Here is a 23,571-nt window from a genome sequence, read left to right as displayed (position 1 = left end):
TGTGTCTCACTCTACATTACATTACATTAACATTTATTTATAAAGTGCCAACATATCCCGCAGCGCTGTACAATAAGTGGGTTTCATACAATGGGCATACAGAGTAACATATAAAGCAATCAATAACCAATACAAGAGGTGAAGAGAGCCCTGCTCAAAAGAGCTTACAATCTACAAGGAGAAAGGGTTGAGACACAAGGTGTGGGAATGGGCATGACCAGAGTTGTGAGAGGTGGGGCACAGGGTATTGCTAAACTAGATTAGGGTAAGCCTCTCTGAATAAATCTGTTTTTAGAGATCTCTTGAAGGCAGAGAGATTGGGAGAAAGTCTGACAGTTTGTGGGAGCGAATTCCAGAGAAGGGAGAAGGCTTGGATGTGAGCGTGTGAGGAGGGAATGAGAGAGGAGTTGAGGAGCAGGTCAGTAGAGGAGCGTAACAAGCGGGTTGGGTGGTACCTAGAGGTAAGTTCAGAGATGTAGGGTGGGGCAGAGTTATGGACGGCTTTAAATGTGAGAGTCATTAGTTTGAATTTTACCCTGGATGGTAGGGGAAGCCAGTGCAGGGATTGGCAGAGCGGCACGGCAGAGGAGGAGCGGTTGGAGAGGTGTATGAGCCTGGCAGCAGTATTCATTATGGACTGGAGAGGGGACAGTCTTTGGAGGGGAAGGCCAATTGATAGGGAGTTACAGTAGTCCACTCTAGACAGAAATGTATGATATCTGGTTGCAGGGGTCACTACCCCCCCCCCCCCTTACATAGTCTGGTTTGTTTTTCAAACTGATATTTGGTTAAATAGGACACTAACAGCAAGATAGACTCAACTGTATATTGTGTTAGAATACCACTGTCTTCATCAAGGGGGGCCAAAAGGTAGATCACAATTTGAATTAATTGAGTAGAGGATAATTCCTCAGCTTTCGCTTTGTATTGCCTCCCAATAACAAAAATGTTCATTCTTCCGCTGTCAACTTGCCACTAAGCTATTAAACAATAAAGCCACTATACTATATTGTATGTTTACTCTATATGATACCGATCAATTAACAAGATCCAAATAAAGTCAAGACAATAGCTATGAAAAGTAAAAATTTATTTATTTGGGCATGGAAAAGTGGCCTGATGCATTTTGTGCCTATTGGGGACCTTATTGATAGACTCACAGCCAATGAGTAAGTACCCCAGTAGGCACGAAACGCCTTTTTACCTTTTCTTTCTCCTAATAAATGAACTTTTACTATTGTCTTGACTTTTGAAATCCTCACATTGTTTTCTTATTTGGATTTTGTACCATGCACCCATAGACTGGGGTGAACTGTGAGATATTTCTTTATACTCAGCCCTTTGATTTGTTTGAATTAGATACACTTGCTATTTAATTTTTATTGCACTGCTTATTATGCTTTCACAGATCAATTTATGATAAGAGAAAAGCATAAAAATAGCATTTCCAGTGAGTTGCGTCGGTAATTAACATAATCAGGCAGAACGCTGAAAGATCGCCATCTGTTGGTTACTGATGAATGTTGCCGCTTTAAAACCATCTCCAGCTGTCGCATAGAGACCAAGCTGTGTGCAACATACTAAACCCATGAACACAGCTGATATTATAGACTGGTTTGATTCCTTTGTGGAATTAGGGAAGAATGTTTATGGGCAACACACTTGATATTGGACACATGAATGTATAATGGTCTCTGTTGAAAACTAGTCACCCATGAAGAACACTATATATATATATATATATATATATATATATACAGGTAAAAAGTGTCGGCACTCACAGGGTTTGCATGAAATACTCACAGACAGCAAGTCATAGTCAGATGCAATAAGGTGAGGTTTATTAGTCCAACGTTTCGGTTCCCTACTAGAACCTTCGTCAGGGAAAAACCTGTATTCCAATAACATTGCTCTGGCACCCAGGTATCTATATATATATATATATATAGTCTTGCAAAGAATCGACACTCACCAGTATCGGGCACAGGCTGGGTGCTGACAAAAATAATACATCAAACTCAACAGTAGAAAGCACTCACAGCCACAGCATCAATCAGGCCAGCGATCTGATGGTATGCTGAAATAGATCGCTGGCCTGATTGATGCTGTGGCTGTGAGTGCTTTCTACTGTTGAGTTTGAGATATATATATATATATATATATATATATAGTAGATAGCAGAGTCACGGCACTCACAGGATTTTATACATCAAAAATAACAAAATAATAATATTCAAATAGTGAGGTTTATTGATCCTACGTTTCGGTTCCCCACTGGAACCTTCGTCAGGGTTCCAGTGGGGAACCGAAACGTAGGATCAATAAACCTCACTATTTGAATATTATTATTTTGTTATTTTTGATATATAAAATCCTGTGAGTGCCGTCACTCTGCTATCTACTATTGTGTATCCTGCTCTGGCACCCAGGTATTGCTAAGTGTTGAAGGAGTGCTTCCTCTTGTGGTTTTGTATATATATATATATATATATATATACCGTTTCCCCGAAAATAGGACATCCTCCGAAAGTAAGGCACCCCCCCCCCCCGGTTTTGTCACCCCCCTCCGAAAATAAGGCACCCCCCGAAAATAAGACACCCACCTAGGGCTGGGCGATAAATCTCGCCCAAACGATGGAATAAATGTGTACTGTATTCTTCTTCATGGAAAAATAAGACATCCCCTGAAAATAAGACCTAGTGCATATTTTGGAGCTTAAAAAAATATAAGACGGTGTCTTATTTTCGGGGAAACACCGTATACACACAAGAGCTATGAATATTCTGTACATTATATTCTTATAAACGGTGCTTAGTGATACCTCGGAGTTCCGTGACCTGTATAAAAGCCCCAAATGTTTAAAAACAATATTACTGATACCTTTAATAATAAAAAGAAAAATGTATCACAGAGAGGTACTTTTATGATTCCCCGTAATGACAAAAGGCTAAAATGACATGTTGGGGATTGCAAAATAATATCTGTCAAATCTTTTATGCAAAATATTATAACAAGCTATTAATAAATGCTAAATTGTCTCAGACCTGGCATGACCCTCTGAAGCCAATGGCACAAGGATAAAAGGTCTTGAAAGCAATGTCTAAATATTGGCAAACTCAGCACTTAAACCGTTTGTTTGCTGCCCAAATGGCAATATCCATTTCCCAGTTTTAAACCTTCCCCCTGATTTTCCATGGCATTTACCCCCCAATGTTTAACGTCTTACAGTTAATGCAATTGCTACTACTCACAGATACCAGCAGCTTGTGTGTAGCAAGGTAAATAAATCACTGCTCACTGCACTCATAGCTTTCATTTAATGCTGTTTATTGGTAAATGAGTATATTGTACCATTCCCTTAATATGGCCATATATCATGTCATTGTGCAAATACAATATAGTGTTACATGGTGCAAAAGATAATCATAAAATACACATTATGATAACACAAACTGTGGTGCCAGTGTGGGGTAATATGACCCCCTTGGGATGTGCCACACAATGGGAGAATAAAATACAGGTTGGTAGATGCTGATATCACAGATAGTTTAAGGATAGGGTGGGGTGGGCATGGGGTATTGGGTCCCAGAATCAAAGGGGTCTTTAAAGGGAAACCTTAGATAGAAGTTCAAAAGACAAATTACATTGTATAAGAATTGTAAGATCTATTAAGTACATACATCAGGCATGGTCATAATGCAGCCTTCCAGTTGTTGGTGGGATGCTGGGAGTTATATTTTAACAACCGGATGTCTGTAATTAGAAATATTTGATTTATGCAATCCCCGCCCACACATACAAGATGGACCAGGGATCTCTTCATCCCTAACATGAGCAAAAGATGAGACTAGATTAGTAGTGATGAGCGAATCTGTCCCGTTTCGCCATAAAATTCGCGAAACGGCAAGAAAATTTGCGAAATGGCGAAAAATTTGCAAAACGCATTTGTTGTGCGATTTTTTGTCACCCGCGTCTTTTTTGTTGCCAGTGGCTATCTTTTTGTCACCACGGCTAATTTTTTTGTCGCCCGCGTTTTTTTGACGTGACCACGCCCAATTTGACGCGACCACGCTCGTTTTGACGCTGCCACGCCCATTTTGGCGCAAAATTTTTCCGCGGCAAATTTTCACAGAAGTTTTTCACAACAATTCGCCAATGGCAAAATGCGGAAATTTGCTGCGAATCCATGCCTGGCGAAAAAATTCGCTCATCACTAGTGATGGGCGAATTTCTGCATTTTGCCATTGGTGGATTATTTCACGTAGCAGGCGACAAAATTCACTGTGTCAAATAAACATACGCGCGTCAAAAAAATGTCGTGCACATGTTTATTTTGTCGTTTTGCAAATTTTTTGCTGTTTCCCAAATCTTTTGAAAGATTTGCTCATCACTATAGATTAGCCCTTCTTTCCAGAAACAGTTCATAGTTCCCCATGAACCAATCATTCATTGGAAAGCCATTGTACTACTGGTTTTATCAAACCCATTTGCCAGTGCCAGGGTATCCCTGCCTCTTAAAACAGTTTTAAAGTCTTGGAAGGAAAGAAAGGTTGCTTGGCTTCCACAGTGGAACAAACAACCATCTTTTTTTTAGCTAATCAGAAGGCTGAGCAAAACAAGAAGCACTGGAAGTCTGGGGTATTCTACATGTTTATTTTCTTTTAATGTAGTGCTCATTATTAATTGCCTGCAGTGATCTTACTGGAATTTCTGTGGCTAATGTGCTCATTAATCATTTTGGACTGTAATCTTATTGGCATGTTCTCGGTTAGGAATCTGACAGGCCGGAATCATTGTGGTTAACGGGAGTGCCAAAAGAGAAAACTTTCACCATAAGAAGTGAATTTTTTCAGGGCCCTAATTTTCACTTTCTAGGCCCTCTATATTGATATTTTGTTCAGACAGCCCAGGATGGTGTAAGCCAAGCTTACCGCAATATCTACACTGGAGTTTGGGTTGGACAGTGACATTACCATAAAGAGTGTAGTTTAGAGACCTCCAGCTAATGACATTCCCATTAATATTCCTTCTATTTAGCAGAACCTTCCTTATGGTCTCAGGAGGCAAAACCCTATTCCACATATGGACGTCACTTATTTCCCCTTCAAAGGAAACGTATGAATCCCACTTCTGATAATAATAATCCCGCTTCTGACCCAGGACAAAACCTTTCTGAAGATCAACGGAAAAGGCTTCCTGCATTATTGTGCGAGGGGAGACTTTCCCATTAACCCAAAGCTGTAGAACCCCAGTATAAGAGTCCCAGGTCACACAGATGTGATTCCAGCCCAGAACATCTGCCTTTGCAGGAATAGATACCTTCAAAGTGTTCATGAAGATGTCGTTTGAACAGTATGGCAAGTCTGTGTAACATGGCATGGACTGGAAAACAACAGACATTTCAATTAATGACTCTGTTGTGCCCACGTTAAAAAGGGCATATCTTCTGTCATTTGTATAGATCCTCAAACAAACGGTCAATTTATCTAAAGACTCAGTCACCATTGGGGTCAGAACCACATAATTAATGACAGACCGAGTGGGGAATAGGAAGACATTTCTTTCCATGTCTAGGAGAGAAACAAGAAAATACAGTTACATGAATCTTGAAGTCAAAGGGGAAAACAAGCAGTCTGAATTCCAAAAACAGAAAACAAAGAATTCAAAGAACAGGCTTTATTTGAAAATTATTTTTAGGATGAGCATTCTATGGGGCTGATTCATCAAAGTACGAGTTCGAATCTAGAAATGCGTAGAATTCGGATAAGATACGATAATTTCTGATGATCGCAAATGTCACGAAAATGCTTACGAAAAAATCGTAATAGTCACGACAATATTGATCTGAAAGTCACAAAATTTTCGAATTATTTTGTAAGTTTCTTATAGGGCTCAATGGCACTCTGCAGCTCCAACCCGGCCCAAGGAAAGTCTCCCATAGGGCTCAATGGCACTCTGCAGCTCCAACCTGGCCCAAGGAAAGTCTCCCATAGGGCTCAATGGCACTCTGCAGCTCCAACCCGGCCCAAGGAAAGTCTCCCATAGGGCTCAATGGCACTCTGCAGCTCCAACCTGGCCCAAGGAAAGTCTCCCATAGGGCTCAATGGCACTCTGCAGCTCCAACCCGGCCCAAGGAAAGTCTCCCATAGGGCTCAATGGCACTCTGCAGCTCCAACCTGGCCCAAGGAAAGTCTCCCATAGGGCTCAATGGCACTCTGCAGCTCCAACCCGGCCCAAGGAAAGTCTCCCATAGGGCTCAATGGCACTCTGCAGCTCCAACCCGGCCCAAGGAAAGTCTCCCATAGGGCTCAATGGCACTCTGCAGCTCCAACCTGGCCCAAGGAAAGTCTCCCATAGGGCTCAATGGCACTCTGCAGCTCCAACCCGGCCCAAGAAATGGCACGATGCCGAAGCTTGAATGAATCCAAAACTTTCATACTCGTTGCGACAACACGATTTTAATTTTTGACGCACAGTATGAAAAAGTCGCGCAAATTAGCGAAAAAATCACAGAACATACGCAAGGTACAAAAATTTTGAAAAAATACGATTTTTTTGTATTTGGAAGCGATCGTACTTTGATAAATGGGCCCCTATTAGTAGTAATACCAGTACCCTTCTATAATAGCCTCCACCCAGCAAGTTGTGCCTAATTAGGGGGAATTCACAACCAGTCAGGTGCTTTCTTTTAATCAGTAATCCAATAGATGCTGCCTGTTGATTGGCTGCTAGAGGGTCTCTAGACCTGGATGCAATTTATCACCCTTTGTGATTATAGCCGGATGGACTTTTTGTTCTTTATTTACCTTCTTGTGCCATGGATCCGGCAACTAGCAAAAGCCAAAGGACTCGCATCTCTGTGTTCCTAAATTAAAAAAAAAAAAATTAAAACAAAGAAACAAAAATAAACATTTTTTTATTTAGTGTCATATTTTTCCAAGCTGTAGGATATAGGACATGTAAACAAAGGATTTACATTTACCCTCTTGAGTTTCTGTCAGAAAACACTGACCACAGTGGATTTCATTTTGCTTTTTTTGACACAATTAATAGAAATAGGGTAAAAATGAAAAACTAATTACAGTGATTTAATGAAGCATAAACTAAAACATGAAAAGGTGGCATTAGTCTTTATAGGTATTAGAAAACAACTTTCCATGTCTTTTATATCTGCAAGGCTCTGCTGGGGTTTGATCCCAGGACCTACTGGTTCTTGGCTGCTTTCCCTGACTGTTGAGCCAGGAGAGCAGCTGATGAGAGGGGGTTGCTTTGTAATCTCTTTCACCAGTGTCCTGGGCTTCATAACATTACCCCAGCAGCCTTATTGGCTAGGTGGGGTCAGCCAATCAGTCCGCACTCTTGATCTTGCCTAGCTCTGTCCTGTTCTGCCTGATCTTGCCTTGTCCACTCCATCCCTTCCTGTCCCATCTGATCTACGCCCGCTCCGTCCCTTGCTGTTCCCATCTGATCTACGCCCGCTCCGTCCCTTGCTGTTCCCATCTGATCTACGCCCGCTCCGTCCCTTGCTGTCCATCTGGTCTACGCCCGCTCCGTCCCTTGCTGTCCATCTGGTCTACGCCCGCTCCGTCCCTTGCTGTCCATCTGGTCTACGCCCACTCCGTTCCTTGCTGTCCCATCTGGTCTACGCCCGCTCCGTCCCTTGCTGTCCATCTGGTCTACGCCCGCTCCGTCCTTTGCTGTCTCATCTGGTCGACGCCCACTACGTCCTGTCCACACCTCCTCCATCCTATAACAGCCCCTGCCTGTAAGACTCACCTTACCTTCTCCCACTCACTACAGAATAAATCTTGACAATATCATTTTTAAAGAATTTGAATAGTTCTACCCTCCCCAAGCTTACTCAGGTTCAGGCCAAACAGGTGTGTCATTTATATCCCATAATCCACATCCCCAACCATGTGACTATGGGTAATGATACTGTCCTTAGCAGCTATGCTTCATATCCCATAATCCCCATCCCCAACCATGTGACTATGGGTAATGATTCTGTCCTTAGCAACCAGCCTTCATATCCCATAATCCACATCCCCAACCATGTGACTGTGGGTAATGATACTGTCCTTAGCAGCCAGCTTTCATATCCCATAATCCCCATCCCCAACCATGTGACTATGGGTAATGATACTGTCCTTAGCAGCCAGCTTTCATATCCCATAATCCCCATCCCCAACCATGTGACTATGACTAATGATACTGTCCTTAGCAGCCAGCCTTCATATCCCATAATCCACATCCCCAACCATGTGACTATGGGTAATGATACAGTCCTTAGCAGCCAGCCTTCATATCCCATAATCCACATCCCCAACCATGTGACTATGGGTAATGATACTGTCCTTAGCAGCCAGCCTTCATATCCCATAATCCCCATCCCCAACCATGTGACTATGGGTAATGATACTGTCCTTATCAGCCAGCCTTCATATCCCATAATCCACATCCCCAACCATGTGACTATGGGTAATGATACTGTCCTTAGCAGCCAGCCTTCATATCCCATAATCCCCATCCCCAACCATGTGACTATGGGTAATGATACTGTCCTTATCAGCCAGCCTTCATATCCCATAATCCACATCCCCAACCATGTGACTATGGGTAATGATACTGTCCTTAGCAGCCAGCCTTCATATCCCATAATCCCCATCCCCAACCATGTGACTATGGGTAATGATACTGTCCTTAGCAGCCAGCCTTCATATCCCATAATCCACATCCCCAACCATGTGACTATGGGTAATGATACTGTCCTTAGCAGCCAGCCTTCATATCCCATAATCCCCATCCCCAACCATGTGACTATGGGTAATGATACTGTCCTTAGCAGCCAGCCTTCATATCCCATAATCCCCATCCCCAACCATGTGACTATGGGTAATGATACTGCCCTCACCATAAAGGACCATTGTTGTTGCTTCAAGTGGAAATACTGTTCTTTAACTTTAAAGGGGTGTCCTTTTGTTCTTTGCTCTTTTCTATGGATCCCACACTTTAATACCTATAATAGCCCTCTAATGTACTTGTAAAGGGTCCCCTCCCAAGTGACTATTTTCCAGAGAAAACAACCCCAAGATTGACAGTTTTTCTCATAGTTTCCATCCAGCTTCCATCCCTTTGACTAGATGCTGTCTCTCTCCAGCTCATTAATATCCTTCTTCAGGACTGGGGCACAAAACTGCACCGCATCTTAGCTAAGGCCTTGCCTGGGACCTATATAGAGACAAAATTATGCTTTCCTACACTGAGTTATGTCCATTTCTATAAGTACTAAGGGCCGCCCCCTGGAATCATAGGATTCACAGTGCACACAAACAAGCCAAGGCACACATACATGCTAGGCCCCATCAGCCAATGAATGGGCAGAGTTTTGCCTTTTGCTCCCACACTACTTCCTGTTACAGTTAGAGCTGCATTATTTCCTGTCAGCTGATCTCTGAGGGAGCACACAGCCCATCACTAAATGGCGGCTCAAGGGAAAGGATGTAAAAGGGCAATATTTACTGATATGTATATATATATATATATATATGTGTGTTTGGCTGAGAGTGGGTGGCTCCTGTGGCTACCAAGCTGCTAAAGGGGAGCTCCACCCAAACACAACTTTAACTTTTTGTAAACATAAGTGAATATAATTAGAAGCTTAGCAATATACATCAATTGAAAAAATACGCAGCCTTTTCATGGTGTTTAATGTAATAATATGGTTTGGAACAGTTCCCTAAGCCCCACCCCTGTTCCCCTGCTGATCCGGCTGTCTGCTTTGAGACCCAAATAAAATGTAACAGTAGTCGCCTGTCCTCAGCCTGCCTTCAGCCTGCATCCTCCCAATCCCACAATTCCCTGCACACGTGATGTCAATAAGCAAAGTAAGTCTTCCATTCTAAATCCCAAATTGAAGTTGTAGCAACAAATGCTTCAGTTGAAATTCCAAGCCTGAGCGGTTCAGACTGGGCTGGGCGCTCCTCCTGGGCCGCTGGTCTCCTTCCCCCAATGCGCTAAAAGTAAAACTTACACTTGATCAGGGGGTTAGACAGGTGGCGGGGCCCCAGCGGCGGGTGTGGGAAGGTTGGCGTGGGCTGCTGCGGGGGGAGTGGGGACCCCTTGGGGGGTGTGGAGGCTCCTTGGATGGCAGCCCCAGTGGGCCCTGCAACCCCCAGTCCGACCCTGACTGTCTTAGAATACTGCTGTCTACATCATTTTAAGTTGAGTGAGCCCCTTTAAAGGATGACCGTTGTTTCTGTTTCAGTAAAAGGATACTGTACAGTGAGATATGTACTAACCGTGCAATGTTGGTATAAAGCCAGTACAGTAGGTACAATAGTAATAATGCTATTTTATTGGTAAGTGGATATATTGGTACAATCCACTTAACACGGCCATATATAGTGTGCAGATACAATACAGTGTAAAGGTCCCCATACACTGTAAGATCCGCTCGCTTGGCGAGATCGCCAAGCGAGCGGATCTTCCCCCGATATCCCCACCTACGGGTGAGCGATATCGGGGAGCTTTTAGTAAAAAAAAAAATAATCCGATCGTTTGGCCCTGGGGCCAAACGATCGGATTATATTGCGGCAATGGGGCAGTCTGTTCGGGGAACGCATCAGCGAGCCGATGCGGTCCCCGATCCGACCAGATTTTCTAACCTGCCCGATCGAGATCTGGCCAATTTGAGGCCAGATATCGGTCGGGCAGGCTAGTCGGGAGTGCCCATACACGGACCGATTAGCCGCCGAATCGGTCCAAGGGACCGATATCGGCAGCTATAGTCGGCCCGTGTATGGGCACCTTAACATGGTGCAAAGTATAATCATGGGATACACATTATAATTACAGGAGTTTGGTGTTAGTCCTGACCATTGTTTTACATAACAGTCAGCAGAACAATCAGCTCTGATTGGGCAGATCCTATCAGTTATAGGCTTAATCCTCTCAAAAGTTGTTAATTCATTTATCATTGGCTTAATCGTGTCTGTTACCAGTCATCTAACAGAGGGAGGATGTCCAGAGTCATTGAGCCATATTTAAAAAGAATTAGTTGGAACTGTTATCTCATTAATGGTTCAACTCCCCCCGAAGTAGCATCTGCATGGGGTACCCTGCTAGCCTGAAAGCTTTAAGTGCTTGTTCTGATTTTCTGACCTTAATACTAGACCTTTCCATTAAACTATAATGGTTTTCATTTTCTGAGCGCTTACTGACAGGTATAGTTGTTAAGCAACATTTTAAAGGTGTTCTATTTTCCTTCTGTGTTTAACCCTTTGACAAATCTGTCCCAGTTCAAATATTGCCCTTACGAACGCCCATATGAAAAGTGTTATCGTAAAATCTCTAAATCTACATCTAAGTCACTTAATCTAAAATTTTGTTTCTTAGACATGCATTAGAATAGCAAAGGAGATGACTATGAAGGTTCCCAAGCAGGGCGTTCCTTTAGTAACAGGCATTAAACATCTCCCAGGCACAATACACAATGTGTTACGGGGACATTTACTTACCAAATAAGGGCACTACGATACTTGAAGGCATTTATAGAGCACTTATGAGTGTGATTCATAGCTCATATTATCAAACTAGTCTCAAAACAAACAAGACTAAAACAATATAAATGTATTTAAAGCTAAATCAGAGTTCAGCTGAATACATAACTTGGTTATTGCATCTGTTTTATTCCTGTATTATCACAGGGCTACAATTACACTGTAATATTAAAGTCTAAACCAGTGATCCCCAACCAGTGGCTCTGGGGCAACATGTTGCTCCCCAACCCCTTGGATGTTGCTCTCAGTGCCCCCAAACCAGGGAGTTATTTTTGAATTCCTGACTTGGGGGCAAGTTTTGGTTGAATAAAAACAAGATTTCCTACCAAATAAAGCCCCCTGTAAGCTGATAGGGTGCATAGAGGCCCCTAATAGCCAATCACAGCCCTTATTTGGCTCCTCCATTAAGTTTTATGGTGCTTGTGTTGCACCCCGAGTCTTTTCACATATGACTTTGGCTCACAAGTAAGAAAGGTTGGGGATCCCTGGTCTAAACCATGTATCATGGAACAAATCATCAGCACAATATACAGACAGAAATAAGTGGCAAAGCTCTATTTACCTGGTATATTAGTGAGTATGGCTCCTGTATGGTGAGCAGGGAAGGAATGGCCGTATCCTTGTTGGGATCCCAGAGTTCTGCTTACTGTTTCACAGGCTCCTCCTTTATATACTCCGGGCTCCCTACTTAAGGGAATTGCAAATTTCCAAAGCTGGAAACAGAGCTACTCCAATTTCCAGAAATCTTTAATTTATGGATGCAGTCAGTTTTAATGATGCCTTATCATTATACAACAGAAACTACAATTTAAAAAGGAAATAAAATGCTGCTTTCTGTTGGGTCAGATGTGCTCAAGCCTGTTCCATGACTAATGTCGGGGGGGGGGGGGGCACAGAGGGTAATCTCATTCTTGTGGCCAACTACCACGTCACAAAATGAGAAGTATAAGTGGACAGCTCCATCAGAGTATATAATGAATTTTAGGACCTTCAGGATCATATTCATAGGGGAATATGTACTTAACTATCCTCAGCCTGCCTTCAGCCTGCATCCTCCAAATCCCACAATTCCCTGCACACGTGATGCCAATAAGGAAATAAACATCATAGTGCAATGCATTGTGGGTTATGTAGTTCCTGCATGCTGTCTGTAAGCTGCGGAAACGGTGTTACAATTTGTAACATTAATGTTTTAGTCCCTCCTTCTCTGCCAGGATTTTTTAATGATGCAGAAAGAAAATAACTGTTTTACAGCTGGCTTTCAGCATTAAAAATTAGCAAAAATATTTACTGCTAATATGATAATTATTAACAACATCGCCACCTGCTGGCCAGTTTTCCGTCTGTGATCCAGTCAACAGAGTATGTCAGAAGAGAGAATGAGAACTGTCCAGATATTGCTTTGTTTTAAAACAAAGGTTTCTGACCTTTATCCTAGAACAACATCAGAAAAATTCTCTGTCTTCTTCTGATACGTTTTCTGACTTTATCTCATCTTGGAAAACTGGCCAGTATTTCTTCATTATATTAGCACTACATTTTCTTTAATGTTTTATGTGGTATGTATGGGAAAGCATCATTACAGTATATCAGTGCATAATAGTTTCTCTTGTGTTTACCTGGCATCTATGGCTGGGTCTGTTCTAGGGGGCAATTTTACTTTATTTATAAAATAAAAAAAAATGAAATTGAATAAAAAATTCCTTTGCAGCCTTTTACAACCGGACTCACTGTGTGACTAATGATATATTTATAAGGCCGGACAGCAGCGTGGGAGCCACAAGTAAATATTTTTGTCAGAAGCCTGACAGTAGGCATCGTAAATTTGTGTGAAAGTAAAATTGTAATTCATGTAGTTTTACTGACTATGGAGCTTCCTATGCAAGGTTCTTACATTTAGGTGTTTTTCCGCCTTGCTTCTTCTAAACTGGAATAGACACATGAACTCTTTTACAATTTGGTGTATAGGTATGGGATCCCTTATCCAGAAAGCTCCGCATTACGGAAAGCCTGTCTCTCATAGACTCTATTTTAATCAAATAATACAGAATTTTAAAACTGATTTCCTTTTTCTCTGTAGTAATAAAATAGTACCTTGTACTTGATCCCAACTAAGATAGAATTACCCCTTATTGGGGGCAGAACAGTCCTATTGGGTTTAATTAATGGTTAAATGATTCCCTATTCTCTGTAATAATAAAACAGTACCTGTACTTGATCCCAACTAAGATATAATTACCCCTTATTGGGGGCAGAACAGCCCTATTGGGTTTATTTAATGGTTAAATGATTCCCTTTTCTCTGTAATAATAAAACAGTACCTGTACTTGATCCCAACTAAGATATAATTACCCCTTATTGGGGGCAGAACAGCCCTATTGGGTTTATTTCATGGTTAAATGATTCCCTTTTCTCTGTAATAATAAAACAGTACCTGTACTTGATCCCAACTAAGATATAATTACCCCTTATTGGGGGCAGAACAGCCCTATTGGGTTTATTTCATGGTTAAATGATTCCCTTTTCTCTATAATAATAAAACAGTACCTGTACTTGATCCCAACTAAGATATAATTACCCCTTATTGGGGGCAGAACAGCCCTATTGGGTTTATTTAATGGTTAAATGATTCCCTTTTCTCTATAATAATAAAACAGTACCTGTACTTGATCCCAACTAAGATATAATTACCCCTTATTGGGGGCAGGACAGTCCTATTGGGTTTATTTAATGGTTAAATGATTCCCTTTTCTCTGTAATAATAAAACAGTACCTGTACTTGATCCCAACTAAGATATAATTACCCCTTATTGGGGGCAGAACAGCCCTATTGGGTTTATTTAATGGTTAAATGATTCCCTTTTCTCTGTAATAATAAAACAGTACCTGTACTTGATCCCAACTAAGATATAATTACCCCTTATTGGGGGCAGAACAGCCCTATTGGGTTTATTTAATGGTTAAATGATTCCCTTTTCTCTGTAATAATAAAACAGTACCTGTACTTGATCCCAACTAAGATATAATTACCCCTTATTGGGGGCAGAACAGCCCTATTGGGTTTATTTAATGGTTAAATGATTCCCTTTTCTCTGTAATAATAAAACAGTACCTGTACTTGATCCCAACTAAGATATAATTACCCCTTATTGGGGGCAGAACAGCCCTATTGGGTTTATTTAATGGTTAAATGATTCCCTTTTCTCTGTAATAATAAAACAGTACCTTGTACTTGATCCCAACTAAGATATAATTACCCCTTATTGGGGGCAGAACAGCCCTATTGGGTTTATTTAATGGTTAAATGATTCCCTTTTCTCTGTAATAATAAAACAGTACCTGTACTTGATCCCAACTAACATATAATTAATCATTAATGGAGGCTAAAGTAGCCTATTGTGTTTATTCAGTACATGAATGATGTTTTGCAGACTTAAGTATGGAGATCAAAATTCCAGAAAGATCCCATATCTGGAAAACCCCAGGTCCCAAGCATTCTGGATAACAGGCCCCATACCTGTACTAGCATCATTTAGGAAGAGGGAAGCAATGTGCAATCAACCTTCCTTTCTTCCTGAATTGCAGGTCTGTACTCAGACAACTGAGACCTGGAGAGGCGCGATGGTGCCACCCTACTGCCCCTACCTGATTCCCCAACAGGCACATCATTCAGACACGCAGGTAAGGAAGAAGGGTAGATACTGTGCTCCCCACCTTGTGTTGAATTTTGCACTCCTGTCCCAGCTTTACATAAAAGACCCCTGCTGCCATTTCATTATTGCCCTTTATCTTGCATAGAATAGCCATACACAGTAAGATATGTGGAGTTACTAAAAAAGAGGATCTTTAACCAAATTGGTCACCCTAATCTAGGTCAAATAAACTTTTATTTATTTATTATGTAGGGGACAAGTTGGCAGCTTTTATAGGCACAGGTATGACCAGCTTTATCCTATTGTGTAAAGCCAAGTGTATATCTAGAATAATTTTAGGTGAGAAGTCTGTGACTTCTAATATCCTTATCATTTACAGTAGGGGGTACATTATCCCTTATAATACATGAGTGATACTCAGAGTTCCCTGTATAACTCAGCCTGCAGCCTTGTGCCTTTATATGGTCACAGAACTCCTCAGTGACTGCTAATATCCTTATCATTTACAGTAGGGGGTACATTATCCCTTATAATACATGAATGATACTCAGAGTTCCCTTTATAACTCAGCCTGCAGCCTTGTGCCTTTATATGGGCACAGAACCCCTCAGTGACTTCTAATATCCTTATCATTTACAGTAGGGGGTACATTATTCCTTATAATACATGAGACGTGTATAACGCCACAAACAGTAGAGGGGCCTGTTGAGAGGAATGGTGATTAAAGTGCAAAGTACATATTATATTATGTATCAATTATTAGATATATTCAGTGAATATAATAAAGTCATCCACCCACCAGGCCTCCTGCTGTTACTGACCTGCAACAGAACTGTATAGAAACTATTATCAGATGTACTGTCAGGTAGTAATGAAGCTCCATTTACCAGCGTTTTCTGCTTACATGATACTGTAGGTCTTGTGACTTCTTGCCACACAGACGGGGAACAGTTTGCTGACTTTTGGGATCCTCACATGATTTTCTTATTTGGATTTTGTACCATATATATATATATATATAGTATACAGGGAGGAGCACACCCTATACAAGTCCAAATGCCCTTGGTGCAGGTCAAAAAACAAAAATATAGTAGAAAGAGTGCCGCACACACAGGGACTTGATACAAAAGAAAAAGTGGTTTTATTGAAAAAATTCCAACGTTTCGAGCACAATCTGTGCTCTTCCTCAGGGACAAACCTGGTTTGTCCCTGAGGAAGAGCACAGATTGTGCTCGAAACGTTGGAATTTTTTCAATAAAACCACTTTTTCTTTTGTATCAAGTCCCTGTGTGTGCGGCACTCTTTCTACTATATATATATATATATGTAATAAACAAGAGCTATGAATATCCTGTGCATTATATTCTTATAAATGGTGCTTAGTGATATCATCAGTTATAACCAGTACTTAGTGATGTCATTCCTTTCATGTGACCCACAATAACTTGTGTATTATAATAATCTACCCCCTTTTGAAAAATATGAGGATATGATAAGTTACCTTGGAGTTCCGTGAACTGTAAAAAAGCCACATCTGTTTAAAGGCAATATTACTGATACCTTTAATAATAAAAAGAAAAATGTATCACATTTATTCACAGAGAATATGTTTCCCCGTAATGGCTAAACTGACATGTCGGGGATTGCAAAAAAATTTAGCAAGAGTCTCTCAAAAGGGGATATCTGTAAAATCTTTCATGCAAAATATTATAAAAAGCTATTAATAACTGCTAAATGATCTCAGACCTGGCATGACCCTCTGAAGCCAATGGCACAAAGATAGAAGGTCTGGAAAGCAATGTGTAAATATTGGCAAACTCAGCACTTAAACCGTTTGTTTGCTGCCCAAATGGCAATATCCATTTCCCAGTTTTAAACCTTCCCCCTGATTTTCCATGGCATTTACCCCCCGGTGTTTAACGTCTTACAGTTATTGCAATTGCCAAAATGTCAAAATCCATAAAAATATATGTTAAGACTGAATAAAGACTACTCACAGATACCAGCAGCTTGTGTGTAGCAAGGTAAATAAATCACTGCTCACTGCACTCATAGCTTTCATTTAATGCTGTTTATTGGTAAATGAGTATATTGTACCATTCCCTTAATATGGCCATATATCATGTCATTGTGCAGATATAATATAGTGTTACATGGTGCAAGGGATAATCATAAAATACACATTATAATAACACAAACTGCGGTGCCAGTGTGGGGTAATATGACCCCCTTGGGATGTGCCACACAATGGGAGAATAAAATATAAATTGGTAGATGCTGATATCACGGATAGTTTAAGGATAGGGTGGGGTGGGCATGTGGTATTTGGTCCCAGAATCAAAGGGGTCTTTAAGGGGAAATCATAGATAAAAGTTCAAAAGACAAATTACATTGTATAAGAATTGTAAGATCTATTAAGTACATACATCAGGCATGGTCATAATGCAGCCTTCCAGTTATTGGTGGGATGCTGGGAGTTATATTTTAAAAACAGCTGGATGTCTGTAATTGGAATCCCCACCCACACATATAAGATGGACCAAGGATCTCTTCATCCCTAATACAAGCAAAGGATGAGACTAGATTAGTCCTTCTTTCCAAGAAACAGTTCATAGTTCCCCATGAACCAATCATTCGTTGGAAAGCCATTGTACTACCAAACCCATCTACCAGTGCCATGGTCGGCTCAAGGGTAAGGTGAACAAGGCTAAGTTATCCCTGCCACCTAAAACAGTTTTAAAGCCTTGGAAGTAATGAAAGATTGCTTGGCTTCCACAGTGGATCAAATAGCCATCTTTGATATGTTTTTCAGCTAATCAGAAGAAGGCAGAGCAAAACAAGAAGCACTGGGAGAGAAGAAAAGTCTGGGGTATTCTCTGTTTTTATTTTCTTTTAATGTAGTGATCATTATTAATTGCCTGAAGTGATCTTAATGGCATTTTTGTGGCTAATGCACTCATTCTTCATTTTCGAGTGTAATCTTATTGGCATGTTCTGGGTTAGGGACCTGACAGGCCGGAATCTTTGTGGCTAAAGGGAGTGCCAAAGGAGGAGTCGCCAAAAACTTTCGCTGAAAGAAGTGAATTTTTTCGGGGCTTTATTTTTCACTTTCTAGGTCCTCTATATTTATATTTTGTTGAGACAGCCCAGGATGGTGTAAGCCAAGCTTACCGCAATATCTACACTGGAGTTTGGGTTGGACAATGACATTACCATAAACAGTGTACTTCAGAGACCTCCAGCTAATGACATTCCCATTAATATACCTTTTATTTAGCAGAACCTTCCCTATGGTCGCAGGAGGCAAAACCCTATTCCACATATGGACGTCACTTATTTCCCCTTGAAAGGAAACGTATGAATCCCACTTCTGATCATAATAATGCCGCTTCTGACCCAGGACAAAACCTTTCTGAAGATCAACGGAAAAGGCTTCCTGCATTATTGTGCGAGGGGAGAGTTTCCCATTAACCCAAAGCTGTAGAACCCCAGCGTCAGAGTCCCAGGTCACACAGATGTGATTCCAGTCTAGAGGATTTGCCTTTGCAGGAATAGATACCTGCGTAGTGTTCATGAAGATGTCGGTTGAACAGTATGGATATCCTGAGTAACATGACATGGGCTGGAAAACAACAGACATTTCAATTGATGACTTTGTTGTGCCCACATTAAAAAGGGCATATCTTCTGTCATTTGTATAGATCCTCAAACAAACGGTCAATTTATCTAATGGCTCAGTCACCATTGGGGTCAGAAGCACATAATCACTGCCATTCTGATTGGGGAATAGGAAGACATTTCTTTCCATGTCTAGAGAGAAGGAGAGAAACAAGAAAATAAAGTTACATGAATCTTAAAGCCAAAGGGGAAAACAAGCAGTCTAAATTCCAAAAACAGAAAACAAAGAATTCAAAGAATAGGCTTTATTTGCAAATTATTTTTTTAGGATGAGCATTCTATTAGTAGTAATACAGTAGTACCCTTCTATAATAGCCTCCACCCAGCAAGTTGTGCCTAATTAGGGGGAATTCACAACCAGTCAGGTGCTTTCTTTTAATCAGTAATCCGATAGATGCTGCCTGTTGATTGGTCTCTAGACCTGGATGCAATTTGCACTTGTTATCACCCTTTGTGATTATAGCCGAATGGACTTGTTCTTTATTTACCTTCTCGTGCCATGGATCCGGCAACTAGCAAAAGCCACAGGACTCGCATCTCCGTGTTCCTAATTTAAAACAAAGAAACCAAAAAAAAATTATTTTTTATTTATTGTCATATTTTTCCAAGCTGTAGGATATGGGACATATAAACAAAGGATTTACATTTACCCTCTTGAGTTTCTGTCAGAGAACACTGATCACATTGGATTTCATTTTGATTTTTTTGACACAATCAATAGAAATAGACTCTTTAGAGTAAAAATGAAAGGCTAGTTACAGTGATTTAATGAAGCATGAATTAAAACATGAAAACTTCCAAGGGGGCATTAGTTTTTATAGGCATTAGTAATAAACTTTCCATATGTTTTATATCATTTATTTTTAAAGGATTTGAATAGTTCCACCCTTCCCAAGCTTACTCAGGTTTCTATTGATACTGCCCTTAGCAGCCAGCCTTCATATCCCAATATCCACATCCCCAACCATGTGACTATGGGTAATGATACTGTCCTTAGCAGCCAGCCTTCATATCCCAATATCCACATCCCCAACCATGTGACTATGGGTAATGATACTGTCCTTAGCAGCCAGCCTTCATATCCCATAATCCCCATCCCCAACCATGTGACTATGGGTAATGATACTGTCCTTAGCAGCCAGCCTTCATATCCCATAATCCACATCCCCAACCATGTGACTATGGGTAATGATACTGTCCTTAGTAGCCAGCCTTCATATCCCATAATCCACATCCCCAACCATGTGACTATGGGTAATGATACTGTCCTTATCAGCCAGCCTTCATATCCCATAATCCACATCCCCAACCATGTGACTATGGGTAATGATACTGTCCTTAGTAGCTAGCCTTCATATCCCATAATCCACATCCCCAACCATGTGACTATGAGTAATGATATTACCCTCTGTAGTCACATGGAATTTCTTGTAGCAGATAAGTGAGTTGAACCAGTTGTGGTTGCGCGTAAAGAATATTTTGGGAAAACACAATATTTTGTATTTACTCTGACCAGAAAACATAGTTTTTAAAATGCGCACACAAGTTTGAAAGATATTTTTTTGTGCACATAGCTAAAAAAGAAATAGAGGGAACATTGGCCCTCACCATAAAGGACCATTTTTGTTGCTTCAAGTGGAAATACTGTTCTTTAACTTTAAAGGGGTGTCCTTTTGTTCTTTGCTCTTTTCTATGGATCCCACACTTTAATACCTATAATAGCCCTCTAATGTACTTGTAAAGGGTCCCCTCCCAAGTGACTATTTTCCAGAGAAAACAACCCCAAGATTGACAGTTTTTCTCATAGTTTCCATCCAGCTTCCATCCCTTTGACTAGATGCTGTCTCTCTCCAGCTCATTAATATCCTTCTTCAGGACTGGGGCACAAAACTGCACCGCATCTTAGCTAAGGCCTTGCCTGGGACATATATAGAGACAAAATTATGCTTTCCTACACTGAGTTATGTCCATTTCTATATTCATTATAGTAGTAACTGACTAACACTACCTAGAATTGCACAGTCTCTCATCCATTTTAAGTACTATATATAATATATATTCCAGTTTGGTAAGATATAAACTATCTGTCGGTGAAATATTCATTCTAGGGAGTATAGGTTTTCTTTGAATTTATTTGCCTTTTTTTATTACATTGTAATAACAGGTTTAGCTGACCCTGCTAGCCTGAATGCATAAAGAGCTTGTTTTGATTTTCTGACCTTAATACTAGACTTTTCCATTAAACTATAATGGTTTTCATTTTCTGAGCGCTTACTGACAGGTATAGTTGTTAAGCAACATTTTAAAGGTGTTCTATTTTCCTTCTGTGTTTAACCCTGTGATAAATCGGTCCCAGTTGATATATTGCCCTTATAAATGCCCGTAAGTGTTATCACTAAATGTATAAATTTCTAAATCTACATCTAAGTCACTTAATCTAAAATTTTGTTTCTTAGACATGCATTAGAATAGCAAAGGAGATGACTATGAAGGTTCCCAAGCAAGGCGTTCCCCTAGTAACAGGCATTAAACATCTCCCAGGCACAATACGCAATGTGTTACGGGGACATTTACTTACCAAATAAGGGCACTACGATACTTGAAGGCATTTATAGAGCACTTATGAGTGTGATTCATAGCTCATATTATCAAAGTAATCTCAAAACAAACAAGAAATTTAAAACTAAATCAGAGTTCAGCTGAATACATAACATGGTTATTGCATCTGTTTTCTTTCAGTAGTGTTGCAGCACTACAATTACATTGTAATATTAAAGTCTAAACCAGTGATCCCCAACCAGTGGCTTGGGGGCAACATGTTGCTCCCCAACCCCTTGGATGTTGCTCTCAGTGCCCCCAAACCAGGGAGTAATTTTTGAATTCCTGACTTAGGGGCAAGTTTTGGTTGAATAAAAACAAGATTTCCTACCAAATAAAGCCTCCTGTAGGCTGATAGGGTGCATAGAGGCTGCCTAATAGCCAATCACAGCCCTTATTTGGCTCCTCCATGAACTTTTATGGTGCTTGTGTTGCTCCCCAAGTCTTTTTACATTTTACTGTGGCTAACGAGTAAGAATGGTTGGGGACCCCTGGTCTAAACTATGTATCATGGACCTTCCAACCTAAATCCAAATCATCAGTCCAATAAGCAGACAGAAATGAACAGGAAAGCTCTATTTACCTGGTATATTAGTGAGTATGGCTCCTGTATGGTGAGCAGGGAAGGAATGGCCGTATCCTTGTTGGGATCCCAGAGTTCTGCTTACGGTAACACAGGCTCCTCCTTTATATACTCCGGGCTCCTTATTTATGGGAATTGTAAATTTGTAGTTTATATCCAAAGCAGGAAACAGAGCTACTCCAATTTCCAGAAATCTTTAATTTATGGATGCAGTCAGTTTTAAAGATGCCTTATGGTGAACAACAGAAACTACAATTTAAAAAGGAAATAAAATGTTGCTTTCTGCTGAGTCAAATGTGCTCAAGCCTGTTCCATGACTAATGGGGGGGGGGGGGGGCACACATATGGGGGGCACAGAGGGTCATCTCATTCTTGTGGCCAACTGCCACGTCACAAAATGAGAAGAATAAGTGGACTCCATCAGAGTTTATAAGGAATTTTGGGACCTACAGGATCATATTCATAGGGGAATAAGTAGCTTGTAAGAGTTCATCAGCCTTTGTTCTGTATGCTTACTCATATATAGTGATGAGCGAATCTGTTCCGTTTCGCTTCGCCGAAAAATTCACGAATCTTTCAAAAGATCCGCGAAACGGCGAAAAATTCGCGAAGCGGCGAAAATTTCATGCGACAAAAAAAATTGTCGCCCGCGGCTATTATTTTGTCGCACGGCTATTATTTTGTCGCGCGGCTATTGTTTCGTCGCCTGCGGCTATTATTTTGTCGCGCGGCTATTGTTTCGTGGCCCCCGGCTATTATTTTGTCGCGCGGCTATTGTTTCGTCGCCCGCGGCTATTATTTTGTGGTGCGGCTATTGTTTCGTCGCGCGGCTATTGTTTTGTTGCCCACGGCTATTGTTTTGTCGCGAGGCTATTGTTTCGTCGCTCGCGGCTCTTATTTTGTCGCGCGGCTATTGTTTCGTCGCGTGGCTATTGTTTTGTCGCCCGCGACTATTCTTTTTTGACGCAGCGAATATTTCCGCGGCAAAATTTTTCATCCGTTTCGCGAAACAATCCGCCAATGGCGAAACGCGGAAATTTGCCGCGAATCCATGCCTGGCGAAACTTTTCGCCCATCACTACTCATATACAGACGTTAGCACATTGTATCCATTATGTGTTTTTAAGAAGAGAGCTTGGCTTGCAGAACCCTATCCCCCTCCATTGACGCTGGCTGAGAGTGGGTGGCTCCTGCGGCTACCAAGCTGCTAAAGGGGAATATGTAGTTCCTGCATGCTGTCTGTAAGCAGTGGAAATGGTGTTACAATTTGTAAGATTAATGTTTTAGTCCCTCCTCCCCTGCCAAGATTTTTTAATGTTGCAGAAAGAAAATAACTGTTTTACAGCTGGCTTTCAGCATTAAAAATTAGAAAAAATATTTCTTCTTCTTATTATTATTATTACTGCTAATATGATAATTATTAACACATCGCCACCTGCTGGCCAGTTTTCTGGCTGTGATCCAGTCAACAGAACATGTCAGAAGAGAGAATGAGAA

The 23,571-nt window shown here is 40.9% G+C and overlaps 2 protein-coding genes across 2 annotated transcripts; both read right to left on the bottom strand.

Moving 5' to 3' along the window:
- Nucleotides 1-3,307: 3,307 nt before the first annotated feature.
- Nucleotides 3,308-12,146, bottom strand: LOC100135384 (uncharacterized loc100135384). The gene is given in 3 exon segments (NM_001114050.1): nucleotides 3,308-5,571; nucleotides 6,808-6,866; nucleotides 12,125-12,146. Coding segments are annotated over 2 exon segments (726 nt in total). The 5' UTR covers nucleotides 6,821-6,866; nucleotides 12,125-12,146; the 3' UTR covers nucleotides 3,308-4,858.
- Nucleotides 12,147-17,267: 5,121 nt separating this feature from the next.
- On the bottom strand, nucleotides 17,268-22,363 carry LOC100489587 (C-reactive protein). The gene is made up of 3 exons (XM_012969638.3): nucleotides 22,075-22,363; nucleotides 19,382-19,440; nucleotides 17,268-19,025 (listed from the first exon to the last, which is right to left on the bottom strand). Exons 2-3 carry the CDS (start codon nucleotides 19,428-19,430, stop codon nucleotides 18,313-18,315), a joined length of 762 nt encoding a protein of 253 aa, XP_012825092.1. The 5' UTR covers nucleotides 19,431-19,440; nucleotides 22,075-22,363; the 3' UTR covers nucleotides 17,268-18,312.
- Nucleotides 22,364-23,571: the final 1,208 nt, after the last annotated feature.

Source organism: Xenopus tropicalis, chromosome 8 (genome assembly GCF_000004195.4).
Source record: "Xenopus tropicalis strain Nigerian chromosome 8, UCB_Xtro_10.0, whole genome shotgun sequence".
Classification (NCBI taxonomy): Eukaryota; Metazoa; Chordata; class Amphibia; order Anura; family Pipidae; genus Xenopus; species Xenopus tropicalis.
Note: the sequence above shows the minus strand (reverse complement) of the source record. Positions and strands in the feature narration are given on the sequence as shown.

What these genes read in the sequence shown, in the direction of transcription:
- LOC100489587 (XM_012969638.3), bottom strand. Translation starts at nt 19,430, where the DNA reads ATGCGAGTCCTGTGGCTTTTGCTAGTTGCCGGATCCATGGCACGAGAA. An exon ending in CGGATCCATGGCACGAGAAG is followed by an intron (nt 19,026 to 19,381) that starts GTAAATAAAGAA and finishes CCTTCTCTCTAG; the next exon opens with ACATGGAAAGAAATGTCTTC.